The sequence below is a fragment of the Cololabis saira genome, chromosome 9 (genome assembly GCF_033807715.1).
Source record: "Cololabis saira isolate AMF1-May2022 chromosome 9, fColSai1.1, whole genome shotgun sequence".
NCBI classification, from domain to species: Eukaryota; Metazoa; Chordata; class Actinopteri; order Beloniformes; family Belonidae; genus Cololabis; species Cololabis saira.
In genome coordinates this window covers 17,390,210-17,403,365 of record NC_084595.1, presented here as the reverse complement: position 1 = coordinate 17,403,365, position 13,156 = coordinate 17,390,210, and the positions used below count along the sequence as shown (strand labels likewise).

Below are 13,156 nucleotides of genomic sequence, written 5' to 3'. Positions count from 1 at the left end.
TTTAAGTACTCCCATGATTCAATAACCTGTAGATCGACCCGTAGAAGCAACAACATCAAGTTTCCTGTATGACTTTATCAGCGTCTCAGGTGGTTCTGGAAGAATTCTACTTGTTTCAGTATTTGCCTGCTTCGATTCAGCAGGTTTGGTCACCAGTGAGCCTCAAGATCATCGTCTTGTTGTGTGATCCCACTTTGGATGAAGCTTTATCCTCAGACAATTAAATTTCAGATAATTCAGATAATTCTGACCTTCAAGCATCACGCAGCCCTGCAGAAGGAGAAAAGGCTGCAAGTTTGATTTTTGCTTTGTGTGTTTTGGTCTGGGATGCTGGTGTCAGCATCCGCTGGCTCCCAATGTTGTTTTGCACCATAATAAAGGATTATAAAGACAATCATAGGACAGTGAAGTTGCAGTCAGATCTGGTTGTTGATTGTCACAAATTGATTGTCACATTGCAATTTGGTGCAATTTGGTTTCTGTGAACTGTGAATGATTCTTTCGTAGGGGAATTAGCTCAAGTGGTAGAGCGCCCGCTTCGCATGCGGGAGGTAGTGGGGTCGATGCCCACATTCTCCAAACATAAAGCTGCTGTAAACGGGAACCTTTGGGTCAAAACAGTCTGATATATATGGGTGAAGTTTCCAAAAGCGTTACCTGTAAAAATGATGGATGACAGCATTTTGAAACGTCTCTTTCTTCCCTCTGTGCATGTTGCTCTGGAAGCTGACAGGAACACACCAGCCATATGTCAATCAAAGTTAGCTGTAGCTACCAGCTCCTTCAGCGCCAGTATGGCTGCAGAGCTGCCGTCGGCAGAAAATCCCGTTTCACAGGTTGACTCGATGACGCCATTGGCTGAGTCAACTGTCGTATTAGAGGATACATTTATTACTTATATAAATTCTCATGATTCAGAGTTATCAGAGGAGTCAGTGGAGAGTGACTCGCTTCTGCAGCCGGCCTCCAAATGATGTCAGTGTAATGTGTCTGAACTACTGCATAACGTTGCGTAAGAGATTGAAGTAGTAAAAAAAAAAAAATTTACTTTATGATTCCCAATAGTGACTTTGGAGGTGTGTCTGTCCATAAATACGATCTCTGACATTTATTCAAACAACAGGCCTTAAAGTCAACCATCTTGTTTTAATATTTAATATACTCTAGAGCAGCATAACTCAAAAGTTAATTATTTAAAACCAGCAGTTACAAGGTGAAACACTGAGAAAATGAGAGAGGATTTACCACAGGCAGAGCTCAGTCAGCAAGCATTAGCTTAGGTAAGTGTCTCCTCGTGTTTTCTGATTGGCTGAATTCCTTTAGGTCCACAACCTGGAGACCATGACTACTACTACTACCACTACTGTCATTTAGTAGACGCTTTTATCCAAAGCGACTTACTGTACATCATGACCATATGAGGATTTATCTTAGAGCTGACGATTTCACAAAGTTCTTGCAAGCTCGGATCTGTGAAATCTCCTTGATCTCCTTCTTTGTTCAGTCCTGAAGAATACATTCCCCTCATTGTTGGAGCCTCCGTTTATGTGTAACATTATAAATCCTTATATACCCTTGTAGACGAAACTTGTTTTTTATTTGTGCATATGACGGTATATGACGGAAGTGAATTAAATATCTTGTGAGGTTGGAAAATGACAACAATACTTTTGTCTTCACACATTGGGGCGTGTGAGACGTTTCTGTGAACACTGAACCGTCGTGTGTGGTCTGTTTCTAACTTTTTAATACCACATTATCACATATAGATATATTTATTTAGTAGTGATCGGTTGGTGACTGGTCACAGTGCTCAGGGGGAAATAAAGCCGACCAATGGCTGCATTAGTTGTAAATGTTTCACAAAGAGCTAAACCTAACTTCAGTAGGGATTCAAATAATCTCATGCAGATGACTTTGAATTAGCAGTTCACTGCTTTAACTTTCTTATCTGCAGAACTTACCGACTTCATCATCGTCCTTGACGCCTGCAGCTATGAGGAAAAGTAATTCAGCCTAAAGTAATGCCGTAGAAAGGGGCTTTCCAGCCTGGTTATGTTACACTGGTTGTCTTTACTCCGCTTGTGGGTGGTTAGGTGCAGATAAGATGCAAACTCTTATGTGTTTTAATGTTTTTATTTGTTTACCTTTATTTAACCAGGAACATCCTCACCAGTCAGGAGCAATATACATTAGTCAATCTAAGATATAATTTAAAACATCTACATTCAGAGTCAGCTGACTCCAAATAATTAAAATTTGCCATAAATCCCTGTAATGAGACCGGCTCTCTGGGATTCAGGTAACCCTGCAGCTGATTCCAGGCAGAAGGTGCCGCATACTTAAACACCTTTTTTCCCCAATTCAGTACAGACTTTTGGAACAGATAATAAATAAAAGTCTGGGAGCGAAGATGATCATTTCCTGTCCTTTTTTGATGGGTATAGTTTTTCAGATAAGACGGAAGCAGTGCTAGAATGTCCTTATAAATAATTGATAAAACAACAAGTCTCTTTTTGACTTTGAAAGAAAGGTGAAACTTGATGCTGAACTAAAAACCCAAGTTTCACCTCAGTTCTTTTTTACAGATTGTTGAAAGTGTAAAAGAGAGAGAATCATCAATAATAAATCCAAGATATTTGTATCGGGATACAGACTCAATCTCATGGCCTTAAGAGTTTGAATGGATGGAAGGTTCAAAGACTTTGAATTTGCATTGGAAAACAACATACGTTTTGTTTTCATAGTTCAGAACTAGTTTCCAATCGTTCAGTGGACGTTGTACAGAGTTAAAAGCTTGTTGAAGCTCATAGAGAGCCAGGTTTGGTGTATATGCTGAGCAGTATATCACTGTGTCATCAGCGTAAAAGTGAAAATTGGTGTTGGAAACATGCAGAACAGAGTAAGGCATTACCTTCCTTCATATCTCTGCTGAGAGTTGCACATGTGTAATACAGTACAGTGCCAGGTAGACAATATGGCGGCGACCGATGCAACACCAGAGCGACTGGCAGCAAAGTGCATTAAAAGATGTATTTTTGAATTAAGAGGCCATCTTTCTCATCTTATAATGTAAATTAGCACGTAATTTAAAAGACCTCGTGCAAATTTTAAGCGCTGAGAGCTAAATAAGAGCCATTTTATTCATTAGTTGACTGATTGTTTTAATAATTGATGACCAATCAGAATAGTCGTTAGTGGTTTTAACTTCATGTGCTGGACCGTCCCTACTCATTAGCACAGTATGGCCGCATGGGAGCAGTTTTGAGTCTTTCATCAAACTGAAGAAAATGACCCCAAAAAAAGGGCTCTCATAAGCTTCTAAAAGCCGATACACTAGACAAAGAAATAAAGAAATGCTGCAAGTAAATATGCTGTAAAAGTCTTGATTCATAAGGAATTACCTACCATCATGGTCAGTAAGCGGCATGAGTGGCTCAGGATGAACATACTGCTGTTGTTATCACTGAGAGGGAAGCGGTCTGCTTTGCAACACATCAGCCACACTCGTCCTTTCACTTTCAGCCAAGACGAGATGAGCAGTCAGCATGGATCTGATCAAAACTTTACTAGGCCCACTTCCTGCTGAAATGCCATTCAACCTTAGCAATGGATTGATTGATTATGGAAGAAAACAAAAATGATTGCTTTTGAAACATTGTTGCTTTTATCACCATTAAAATTTCTACTGCTAACACGTTATGGGCTAATTAATTGTTTGGATTTACTTATAATAATTTGGCCAACATAGCCAGAGGTGGTAGAGCTACTTAAATAATCCTTTATAGAGAGGACTATGCATGTTTAAAGCATCATTACACCATTCCTGTGATTACTGGGAGTCAAATATGAAATCAATGTGTAGTATCTGCTCAAGAGTTTCAGGGGACTTAGGTCAAGTGGTAGAGCGCCTGCTTTGCATGCAGGAGGCAGTGGGATTGATGCCCACATTCTCCAATGTCCTGCTCTTCTCTTGGAGAGACACCAAAGTGGAGTTACATCTCTTTGTTTGGGCCTCATTTTCCCTCGGTGTATAATTGAACAGTGAAAGTAGTTATATGTTGCACTTGAGCATATGTATATATATATATATTTTATATATATATATATATATATATATATATATATATATATATATATATATATATATATATATATATATATATATATATATATATATATATATTTATATATATATATATATTTATAGCAAGGCCTTAACCCTAATTGCTCCATGGTTTGTGTGTCTCAGATCTAAGTCGCTTTGGATAAAAGCGTCTGCCAAATGACAGTAGTAGTAGTAGTAGTGTCCAAACTTTTGGTCTGTACTGTACATACATATATATATATATATATATATATATATATATATATATATATATATATATATATATATATATATATAAATTCCCTTTGGCTTTGTTTCTGTTCATTAGCAGAGAAAGATGCTGGATGGAAGTCCTGGAATCTCTGGTATTTGGAGTTGTACCACCGAGCAGCTTAAAAGCATCTTCCAGATCTCCTTTAATACATCCGCAGGGTGTCTGGGAGCTTTAATGCGCGTCTATCAGCCACTTCCTGTTTGTTCTACTAACATTCACAGAAAACACTGACGTTAAATGGGGAAAAAAAGGAAACTTCATGTCCAGCAGTGTTTTTATGCCTTCGGAGCCTGAATGTTCAGTTTCCATCCGTGTTTGTTTTGAGAAAATAAACATAGATGTTCCGTCCAACCCCCTTCAGGGTTTATCAACGATCTTATTAGATTATTAACAGTTTAACAGCTTTCACCCAGAAGCAGAAAATCTGAAACTAAAATCAGCTGCAGGAGTTTTGTAAACTCAGCATTTTAATGTGTGTGTGTGTGTGTGTGTGTGTGTGTGTGTGTGTGTGTGTGTGTGTGTGTGTGTGTGTGTGTGTGTGTGTGTGTGTGTGTGTGTGTGTGTGTGTGTGTGTGTGTGTGTGTGTGTGTGTGTGTGTGTGTGTGTGTGTATTCTCAGAGTTTGTGTTTGGGAACAAAAGGTCACCTCCCTTGACTCCTGCAAATATGCAACAAATTGAGAAAGAAACAGTGAGAAAGAGGAGAAAAAAAAGGAAGTTTCAGACCGCCGACACGTCTGGGAGTTTCTCTCCTTCTCCAACGCTGGTCGGCACCGGCCCGCTCGGGTGCCGGGCTGAGCTGCGTGACTCCCCGAGCCTTCGGGCCCCTGCAGGAGGGACACTCAGAGATATTCCCTGTTTGTTGTGTTGCACGTCGTTGCTGGGTGGCGTCGCATGAACGCACGGCTGCTGTCAGAGAGTTGCGTAACAGGACGGAGCAGGACGGGGTCACGTGGGGCTACAGCTCCTGTTGCTGCTCAAACCCTGAAACTCTCCTGCACTCATCTCCCAGACCTTTAGCGTCCACAGGACTGCGGCCGAGCTGAGGCTTCTGGGAGGAATGTCCTCTGGACGGATGAGACAGAACTGGAGGTTTCTGGCCGACATCAGCTCCATGTTCACCAAAATGAAGACTATGAAACCTCGAGGAGGCGTGGCTTATCTTCTGGACCTGTTGAGCGCTGAAATCTCAAGACAACAAGTTGTCCTGGGGGGAGGGGGGGTGTGTCACTAAACCTGGCCTCGGCTGCAGGTCCCGCGTCCTCCAACAAGACCTAAAGGACTCATCTTGTCTTTACCTTCCACTCGTCTTCGAGACGCGTTATAGGGCTGGGCGATATGGACCAAAAGTCATATCTCGATATTTTCTAGCTGAATGGCGATACTCGATATATATCGATATTTTTTCTGTGCCATAATTGGGGTTTCCCCCAAAGCATTATAGCATAACGTCTCTGTTAGCTTAGTTTTTTCTGAGGCAAACCCTTAAAAAAAACTGTCAGTTTTAATACAAAGCCTCGTGCCAAATGTCACACAGGTTCCTTTATTAACAGAGGTCTGCACAATATCAAAATGTATAAAACAAATGAAATAAAAATAAACTGCCTGCATATATAGAATAAAAATGATTCTTGAATAAAATAAAACAAATATCCCTTTCCTGCATAACAATTAAATTAAAATACACTGTGCAATTAATACAATGTAGACAGTAACAGGCAGACTTTTCCACTGAGGTTGACAGTTTTGCGAATAACAAAACATTTGTGCAAATCTCAAATAAAACATTCAAGTCAATTTGTCACAAAATAAGCTATATCAAAATCATAAAAAAAAAACTTTTTTTTTTTTTTTTAAATCGATATAAACGATATTGTCTCGTACCATATCGCGTTTGAAAATATATCGATATATATTAAAATCTCGATATATCGCCCAGCCCTAGCGCGTTATGTGAGGCTTCATCATGAGGACCACAACAGAGTTAACTTACAGAGACTTACAGAGATCCATCGGTTGCAGCGATCGACCCAGAATCATATGAATCACGGTCCAGCAGCTCCTCTGCGTCAGCAGCTTCCGTGGAAAAACTGCGTCGAGTGTCTGACGGTATTTGTTGGGCTGTTTCCTTGGGTCACCATGGAGATGCTGCCGTCAAGTCTAGTCAAATCAAATGACACCCCTGCAGTGATGAGAAAGTTCACCGTCAAGGTGTTTGGACAAGTCTGATCGTGATGGCTGATATTGATATCAGATCAGTTCTTGTTCAAACCAAATCTGTAAAATTAGTCGAACCGAAACAATTTAACCAAAGAAGCAGAAATGAACATTTTTAACCTGGAATAGAATTTTGTTGCCTTAATTCAGAAATGTGTGATTTGTGTGTAGAATAAAACTGAAGTATTGTGATTAAGTATTGATTTGGGTTGAAATCTGTGGTTTCCTTTTGTTTTGCAGGTGTTTACAGATGACCGACAGCAGTGGAGAGTACGTGAAGGTAAGTTTATTTTTACGCTCCTCTCTTATCTGGCTGGCGTTCAGCGTCCTCTTTCCTTCTGCTTCTTCTCTCACTTCCTCTTGTCAAACGAGGGACGGCCCTTTCTTCTCGGCCCACCTTTCTCGGTCGACGCCTCCAAACTGAGTCAGGTGGGTTCTTATCGCGATGACACAACAAAACCCAGGGGAATGGGACTCGGGGAATGGGACGGGCTTTGAATCGGCCTCGGTTGCCAGTGGCAACCCCCCTGGCCTCTGCTCGACCGGCGGCTCTGACGGGAAAGAGAGCAAGAGAAGAAGTCCCACTTCATTGACTCATAATTGGACACTTGACAAACACACTTGCCTAAATGGGAAAAGCTGGCAACCAAAGATAATGAAATTAAAGCTTTTGGTTGCAGCTTCCAGGGCAGCTTCACCTCGCGACGCGCACAAAGACGGACCGCGCACACATGCACCCGCTTACACCCGCTTACACCCACTCCTCTTTTGTTGTGAAGTGGTCCTGGCTGGGTGCCCAGCTTGTGATTCACGGTCCAGCGGGACGGGCCGAGCACATCGCGTCCCCCCCCCGAAGACTCGTCACTAAGAGATGAGAGCGCTTTCTTTGAAAAGAAAAGCATTCCCGGTCCGTTCTCAGCGTAAAACTGGTGATATACAGTAGCTGTGTGTTTTTGTTGTGCTTGTTAAAAAGACAGCAGACAAAGAAACGCTGAGCGATGACCCGTCGTCTCACAGTGACGTTTCCGTGGCAACAAGGCCGGGACTCCAGCATGGGTCTGGGTTTCGTGGGCCCCCGGTGTCGCCAGTGTGGGAACGCCACGGCCGCCCAGCCCCCCCCCCCACCATCACCCCATTCCCCCCCACGTCCTCTTTTAACACACAATCTCAAAAAAGCAGAACAGAAAGGGCTGCGGTTGGACCACACTTCTCCTTCGCCTCATATCTCTCGCTCCAAACACGCTTTTAAAGAAAGAGGCAACAGCTCTGGTGGAGGGAAGGTGGCCACGCCCCCCAAAGGTCACATGATTGTCTAAAAAAACTATGTTCTTGTTTATTTTCTTTCTCTTTTCCTTCTCTCGTCCACCTGTGATGCCTTTTCAGTTCTCCAAGGAGAAGTTCTGGTCGGAGCCGCGGACGGACAGGCTGAGGAAGCAGCTGGAGGAGGAGCTGAAGCTGAGCGGCACCAACCTGAAGAGCCACGCCTGGTACCACGGACGCATCCCCTGGGAGGTCGGCCTTCATGTTTGACTCCGTCGTTCCCAAAATGTCTTGTTTTGAAGTTTATCATCAGCGTCCTGTCTGCGGGAGGTCAGCAGTGTTGTGCAAGTTCATACTTCTCATGAACTAGTTCAAAGTTCAGTTCATTTCAATATTTTTAGGTGAAAAGTAAGAATGAAACGCAGATATTTTCTCCCACTGGACGGATGCTTTAACTCCACATGACGTTTCAAATGTGAAGTTGACGAGGCAGACGCTCGGACTTGTTTTCTCAGCGCAGGTGGACATAATTTGCACAGAAAGGTTAGTTTCCTACCGTCAGACTCTTTGGGAGACGATGTGTAAAATTCCCGCAGATAATGATAAGCGGATCATCATCTGACGGCTCGCTGACGCTGCGTCTGCAACGTCTCTCTTCACCCGTCAAGGCTGATTTATGGTTCCGCGTTAAATCGACGGCGAAGACTAAGGCGTAAGGTACGTGGCGACGCGAACCATACGGTCCACACGCCGCGTACCCTACGCCGTAGGTTCCGCGTTGGTGTAACGCGGAACCATAAATCAGACTACATTCGTAAAGACTGCACCAGGCTCGTCGAGCATTTTAAATGTGCCGCCCGCTGGTGAAATGAGAAGGATTATTCCGTAATAATTGGACCTAACCAGTGAAGCTGCAACTCACATAATCTGAACAGTTCAAATTCCAGTTCATGATCTGCAGAATGAACAAGTTCAAGTTCTTTATTTGTAAATACGTTGCGTTCAGTTCAACGTTTTCACAGAAATGAACGTGTTCAATTAACGTGTTCATTTGAACGCGTTCATGCACAACACTGGAGGTCAGAAGGTCAGATCAGGGCAAACACTTGAAGTGAGACACGAAAACAAAGTGAGGTTGTTCATGTGTCTTGTGTGAATATATCTAACCACGAACCCGAACCCCGAACGGGGTCGTGAGAACCTGGTTTTCTTCTCTGCGGTGTCACTGGGAATCCGACCGACGCTTTCTGCAGAATTTCACCTGAATGCTTCAAAGTGTGTGGTTATTTATGGATCATATGTGATCATGTTGCGCTGAAAGTTTCCCGTTAAAGTTTCCCGTCAGTAGTGAAGGGTCCAGATTAAATGTCCCTCTGAAAGCACATCCTCAGTCTTTACCAACTATGAATGAATAGAAAACCTTGTTCAAAAGTCCCCCAGTTGCTGAGATTGTGATGGAAGATTCCTTTCTGCTTGTGGGACCTTTTAAAAGCTTCCCAGAAATAAAGATTACCAATAAGCGATCCGCCGACAGATGAGCCGTCGGTGATCAGAGACACCACAGAAGGGTTTCAGTTCCTGCAAAGACTTAGATGGCATTTGTGATTTACTTTAGTGAGATGTACGGTACATTAAAATAGTGCCATGTGTGTGATTGACACCTAGAGATACCTGAACGACTGGACCAAAGAGCCACAGGATGGTCTGACAAGCCTCTTGAACCCACTTTGTGCCGGAACATAAACGTCCCTGGGATATTCTACTTCCTTTTGGTCTGGACCGGTGTTGATACGTAGTACGAGCTTTAAGGCTTGAATCATTGAATCATCACATCTACTTCCTACTTGGATGGATGGGTGGATGGATCATCCACCCATCCATCCATCCACCAGTCCAACTGTTAAGCACCTAGATAAAAAATATTGATTATAGAATATAAAGAAAGGAAGAGAGTCCATACTGATGCAGGCCGGCTCCACGTCGCTAGACCCGAACATCTGCTACAGCTAGGGCTGCAACTAACGACTACTTTAATAGTCGACTAGTCACCGACTATTGAAACGATTAGTCGACTAATCGGATAATTAGTAATTTTTTTTAAATTTAGTATGAGGTTGCTTTAATTATGTGGCAAATGATAATAAACACAAGAAAGATGGCACTAGAGCCCTGATATAGTGGGACTGGTTTCTTCATCCTGCTCCCGCCCCTCCCGCAAAACTCATGAATTCATGCCCGCACGGCGCACAATAGAGATGCATTGATTTAGTGTCTTCTCCCGTCCCGCAAGAGAAAAGTCCAGACAAATCTATCTGATTTATGTTAACATCATCATTGTGGAGCTTGATGGATAATTGACAGTTCATAGGCACCTGACTGAAAGTTAGATGCAAATTCATCATTGTCATCAGCGCACAAGCCTTTTTTCGCCTTTCGCGCTGCATCAATTATGTGATTGAGGTTATAACGAGAGTAGGCTGTGAGTGGCTCAAATAATACTAATAAATAACATAAAATAAACAAAGTTTAGAATGAAACAAATTAATTTAACAAATGAATCGCTTGGCCATTACATTGCTGTGGAGGGAGAGAATGCTGCTGACCAACTGCGGTCCCAATCCCATGCGTCTCTCTTCCAAGATGCACCACAGACACTAAACGCAGTTTCTCCAAATATCTGACTTAATTTAATACTTTGTGAGGCATAACGTTAAAGCTTTCTTTTAAAGCCAAAATACACTTAATATCTTACCAAGGCGAGTCCGTTTCGTTCAGCACTCGTGCTTTCTCTTCAAATGCATTACCGACGTGCTCCCGTGAAAAGTAACGTCAGCTTTGCAAACCTTTGCAGGAATTCATTGTCGACAATTTTGATTATCGATTTTTGTCGACAACGTCGACGAATCGTTGCAGCCCTAGCTACAGCCTGGTCAAATGGACCAAACAGTCTTCTCATCTTCATCTTCAATAGGGCTGAAACGATTCCTCGAATAATTTGAGTAATTCGATTACAAAAAATTTATTTGAAAATTAATTTTCTCTGCCTTGAGGAATTGTTTAATTTCACCAGCTCAAAGCAGGGTGTTTCGCCCGGACTACGTTTAATGCGGCACAACGCGCTGACGCCACGCTAGTAAAGGTAGAAGAAAGATGCAGCGGATATGTTTGGTTTTTGTAACATGCCATGCTCAGGCTTATATATATATATATATATATATATATATATATATATATAAAGTGCTCAGACAGTCTGCAATGGCCCAGACGGGAGACACGTGTAGCTCAGTGCTTAACTTTTATTTTCAATCCACGCTATATTCTTCTGGTCCGTTCTCCTATATGTTCCCCCTCTAACCTGGTACATACATAGGTTCCTCTAAACATCTGTTCCCGCTACAGTTTTAACTAAAAGAAAATGTGCTCCAATACAGCAGCTCTCTGAAGTTTATTTTGAACACTGCCAAAACTCAAAATCTTATACTTTAACTTAAAACTTAACTAGAACTTAAAATGTGCTTGACACAAATGAAAGTTCAATTGAAACACGTGGGAAAAACACCTAACCTTTTAAGTAATGTGTGTTATCAGGTGTAGGTTAGAAATCAGAACATTTCTTGGTAAGATCCTTAGTTTTTTGAGTGAAGGCAGTGAATTTGGTGTAAGTTCAGGGTTTTTAAATGCACAGCCATGAACCTACTGGATTATATAATTTAGTCTTAGTAATATCAATTAACATCTAACATCTTATGTATATTTATGATTGCTCTTTAACTAAACAAAAATATGTTTTATCCGATTACTCGATTAATCGATGGAATTTTCAGTAGAATACTCGATTACTAAAATATTCGATAGCTGCAGCCCTAATCTTCAATTCTCCAACATTTGGACACCTTTGACCTCGGACAGAGTGAAAACCTGTCGATGGGATCCGGAGATTTGAATCGGGTTCGACCCAGTAAACCCACTTCCATCATGACGATTGATCTACTGTAAAAAAGGGTGTATTTCAGTGTTTCATCGTGGATCATAGAACAGGAGCCGCTGCGTCTCTGCAGGTGTCGGAGAGCCTGGTGGTGAACCACGGAGACTTCCTGGTCCGGGACTCTCAGTCCAGTCGGGGCGACTTCGTCCTCACCAGCCACTGGGAGCAGAAAACCCGTCACTTCCTCATCAGGAAGACGGCGGTTCCGTCCGGCGAGACCTACACCCGCGTCCAGTACAGCCTGGAGGGCGAGGCCTTCGACTCGCTCCCGGCCCTCGTCCACTTCTACGTGGGCAGCCGGGCGGCTCTGACCCGGTGGAGCGCCGCGCAGATCCAGCGGCCGGTGAACAGGATGGTGCCGCTCAGCTACCTGGAGGCCAGCCTTCATACCGACGTCGGACCCAAGTCCTGCCGAGGAGGCCCGAAGGACGACAGCAGGAGAGACCAGTCTGTCTGTCCGAGAAGGTGGGCTTTTATTTCACTGGAAATTTATCTAAGCTTTGTTTTCTTTTCTTTTACAGACGTTAGAGATGAGAAAAATGTGATTTTTTTTTTTTTTTTTTTTTTTTTTTTTTTTTAAAGATGACTTCTGATATAATGCACTAGAATGTTATTAATTTTACTTTTGACAGTTGAAACATCCAAAAACACTAAAGAGGATAAACTAAACCTTTTGAGAGGACAGACGGACAATTTCAGACTGCTTCTTCCCCCTTTAACCCTCATTTTTTTCATTGCTGCTAGTTTAGTTATGCACCTCAGTTTAGTGAAAGAAAGTCAGCAGAATTATTGTTTGAACCCAGATGATGAGAAAACTTAAAATCTTACAAAAATGGTTTAACTTTTTTTATCAAATACGCTTACGAATGGCCTTTTGAACATTACTGGCCAGAATACAGATTCGGTTCATATGGAAAGACCCTCGTCCTCCTTCATACTTGTCCTGGATTAGTCAGAGAAGATAAGGGTTTACTCTGAACTGAGGTTCTACATGACCTGTCAACCTTATTGACCTTTGTGAGTCAACTGGAAACCAAAAATGTAATCCTCTTATTTGTATTATCGAATGTTTTATCTCTACCTCTGTTTATGTTGTTTGTATTCTCCAGACTCTGGAACACGTGTAGCAGAAATTAAAATCCAGCATTTCTGCTCCGGGAAGTTTGCTTCTGTTTCAACTCAAACAAAAAGAGGACGTTCACTGAAATCATTAATGATAAACATTCTTGCTCCTTTCTTTACGATTTTAGTCAAGTTCAGGTATAACTGATAAAAATTAATTTGGCAGCAACATAAAACACAAATAGTTTCCTC

General features: G+C 42.2%; 1 protein-coding gene and 1 non-coding gene across 3 annotated transcripts in view; both read left to right on the top strand.

Moving 5' to 3' along the window:
- Positions 1-13,156, top strand: part of sh2d3cb (SH2 domain containing 3Cb) — a 59,362-nt gene that overhangs the window by 17,764 nt on the left and 28,442 nt on the right. For both annotated transcript variants that reach the window (XM_061730626.1, XM_061730627.1), the window contains 3 exons: positions 6,838-6,877; positions 7,981-8,109; positions 11,916-12,307. In XM_061730626.1, coding sequence (XP_061586610.1) covers positions 6,838-6,877; positions 7,981-8,109; positions 11,916-12,307 — 561 coding nt within the window. The remainder of the gene's footprint in view (positions 1-6,837; positions 6,878-7,980; positions 8,110-11,915; positions 12,308-13,156) is intronic.
- trnaa-cgc (transfer RNA alanine (anticodon CGC)) lies at positions 507-579 on the top strand. The gene has a single exon. It is a non-coding gene; the product is annotated as a tRNA-Ala (tRNA).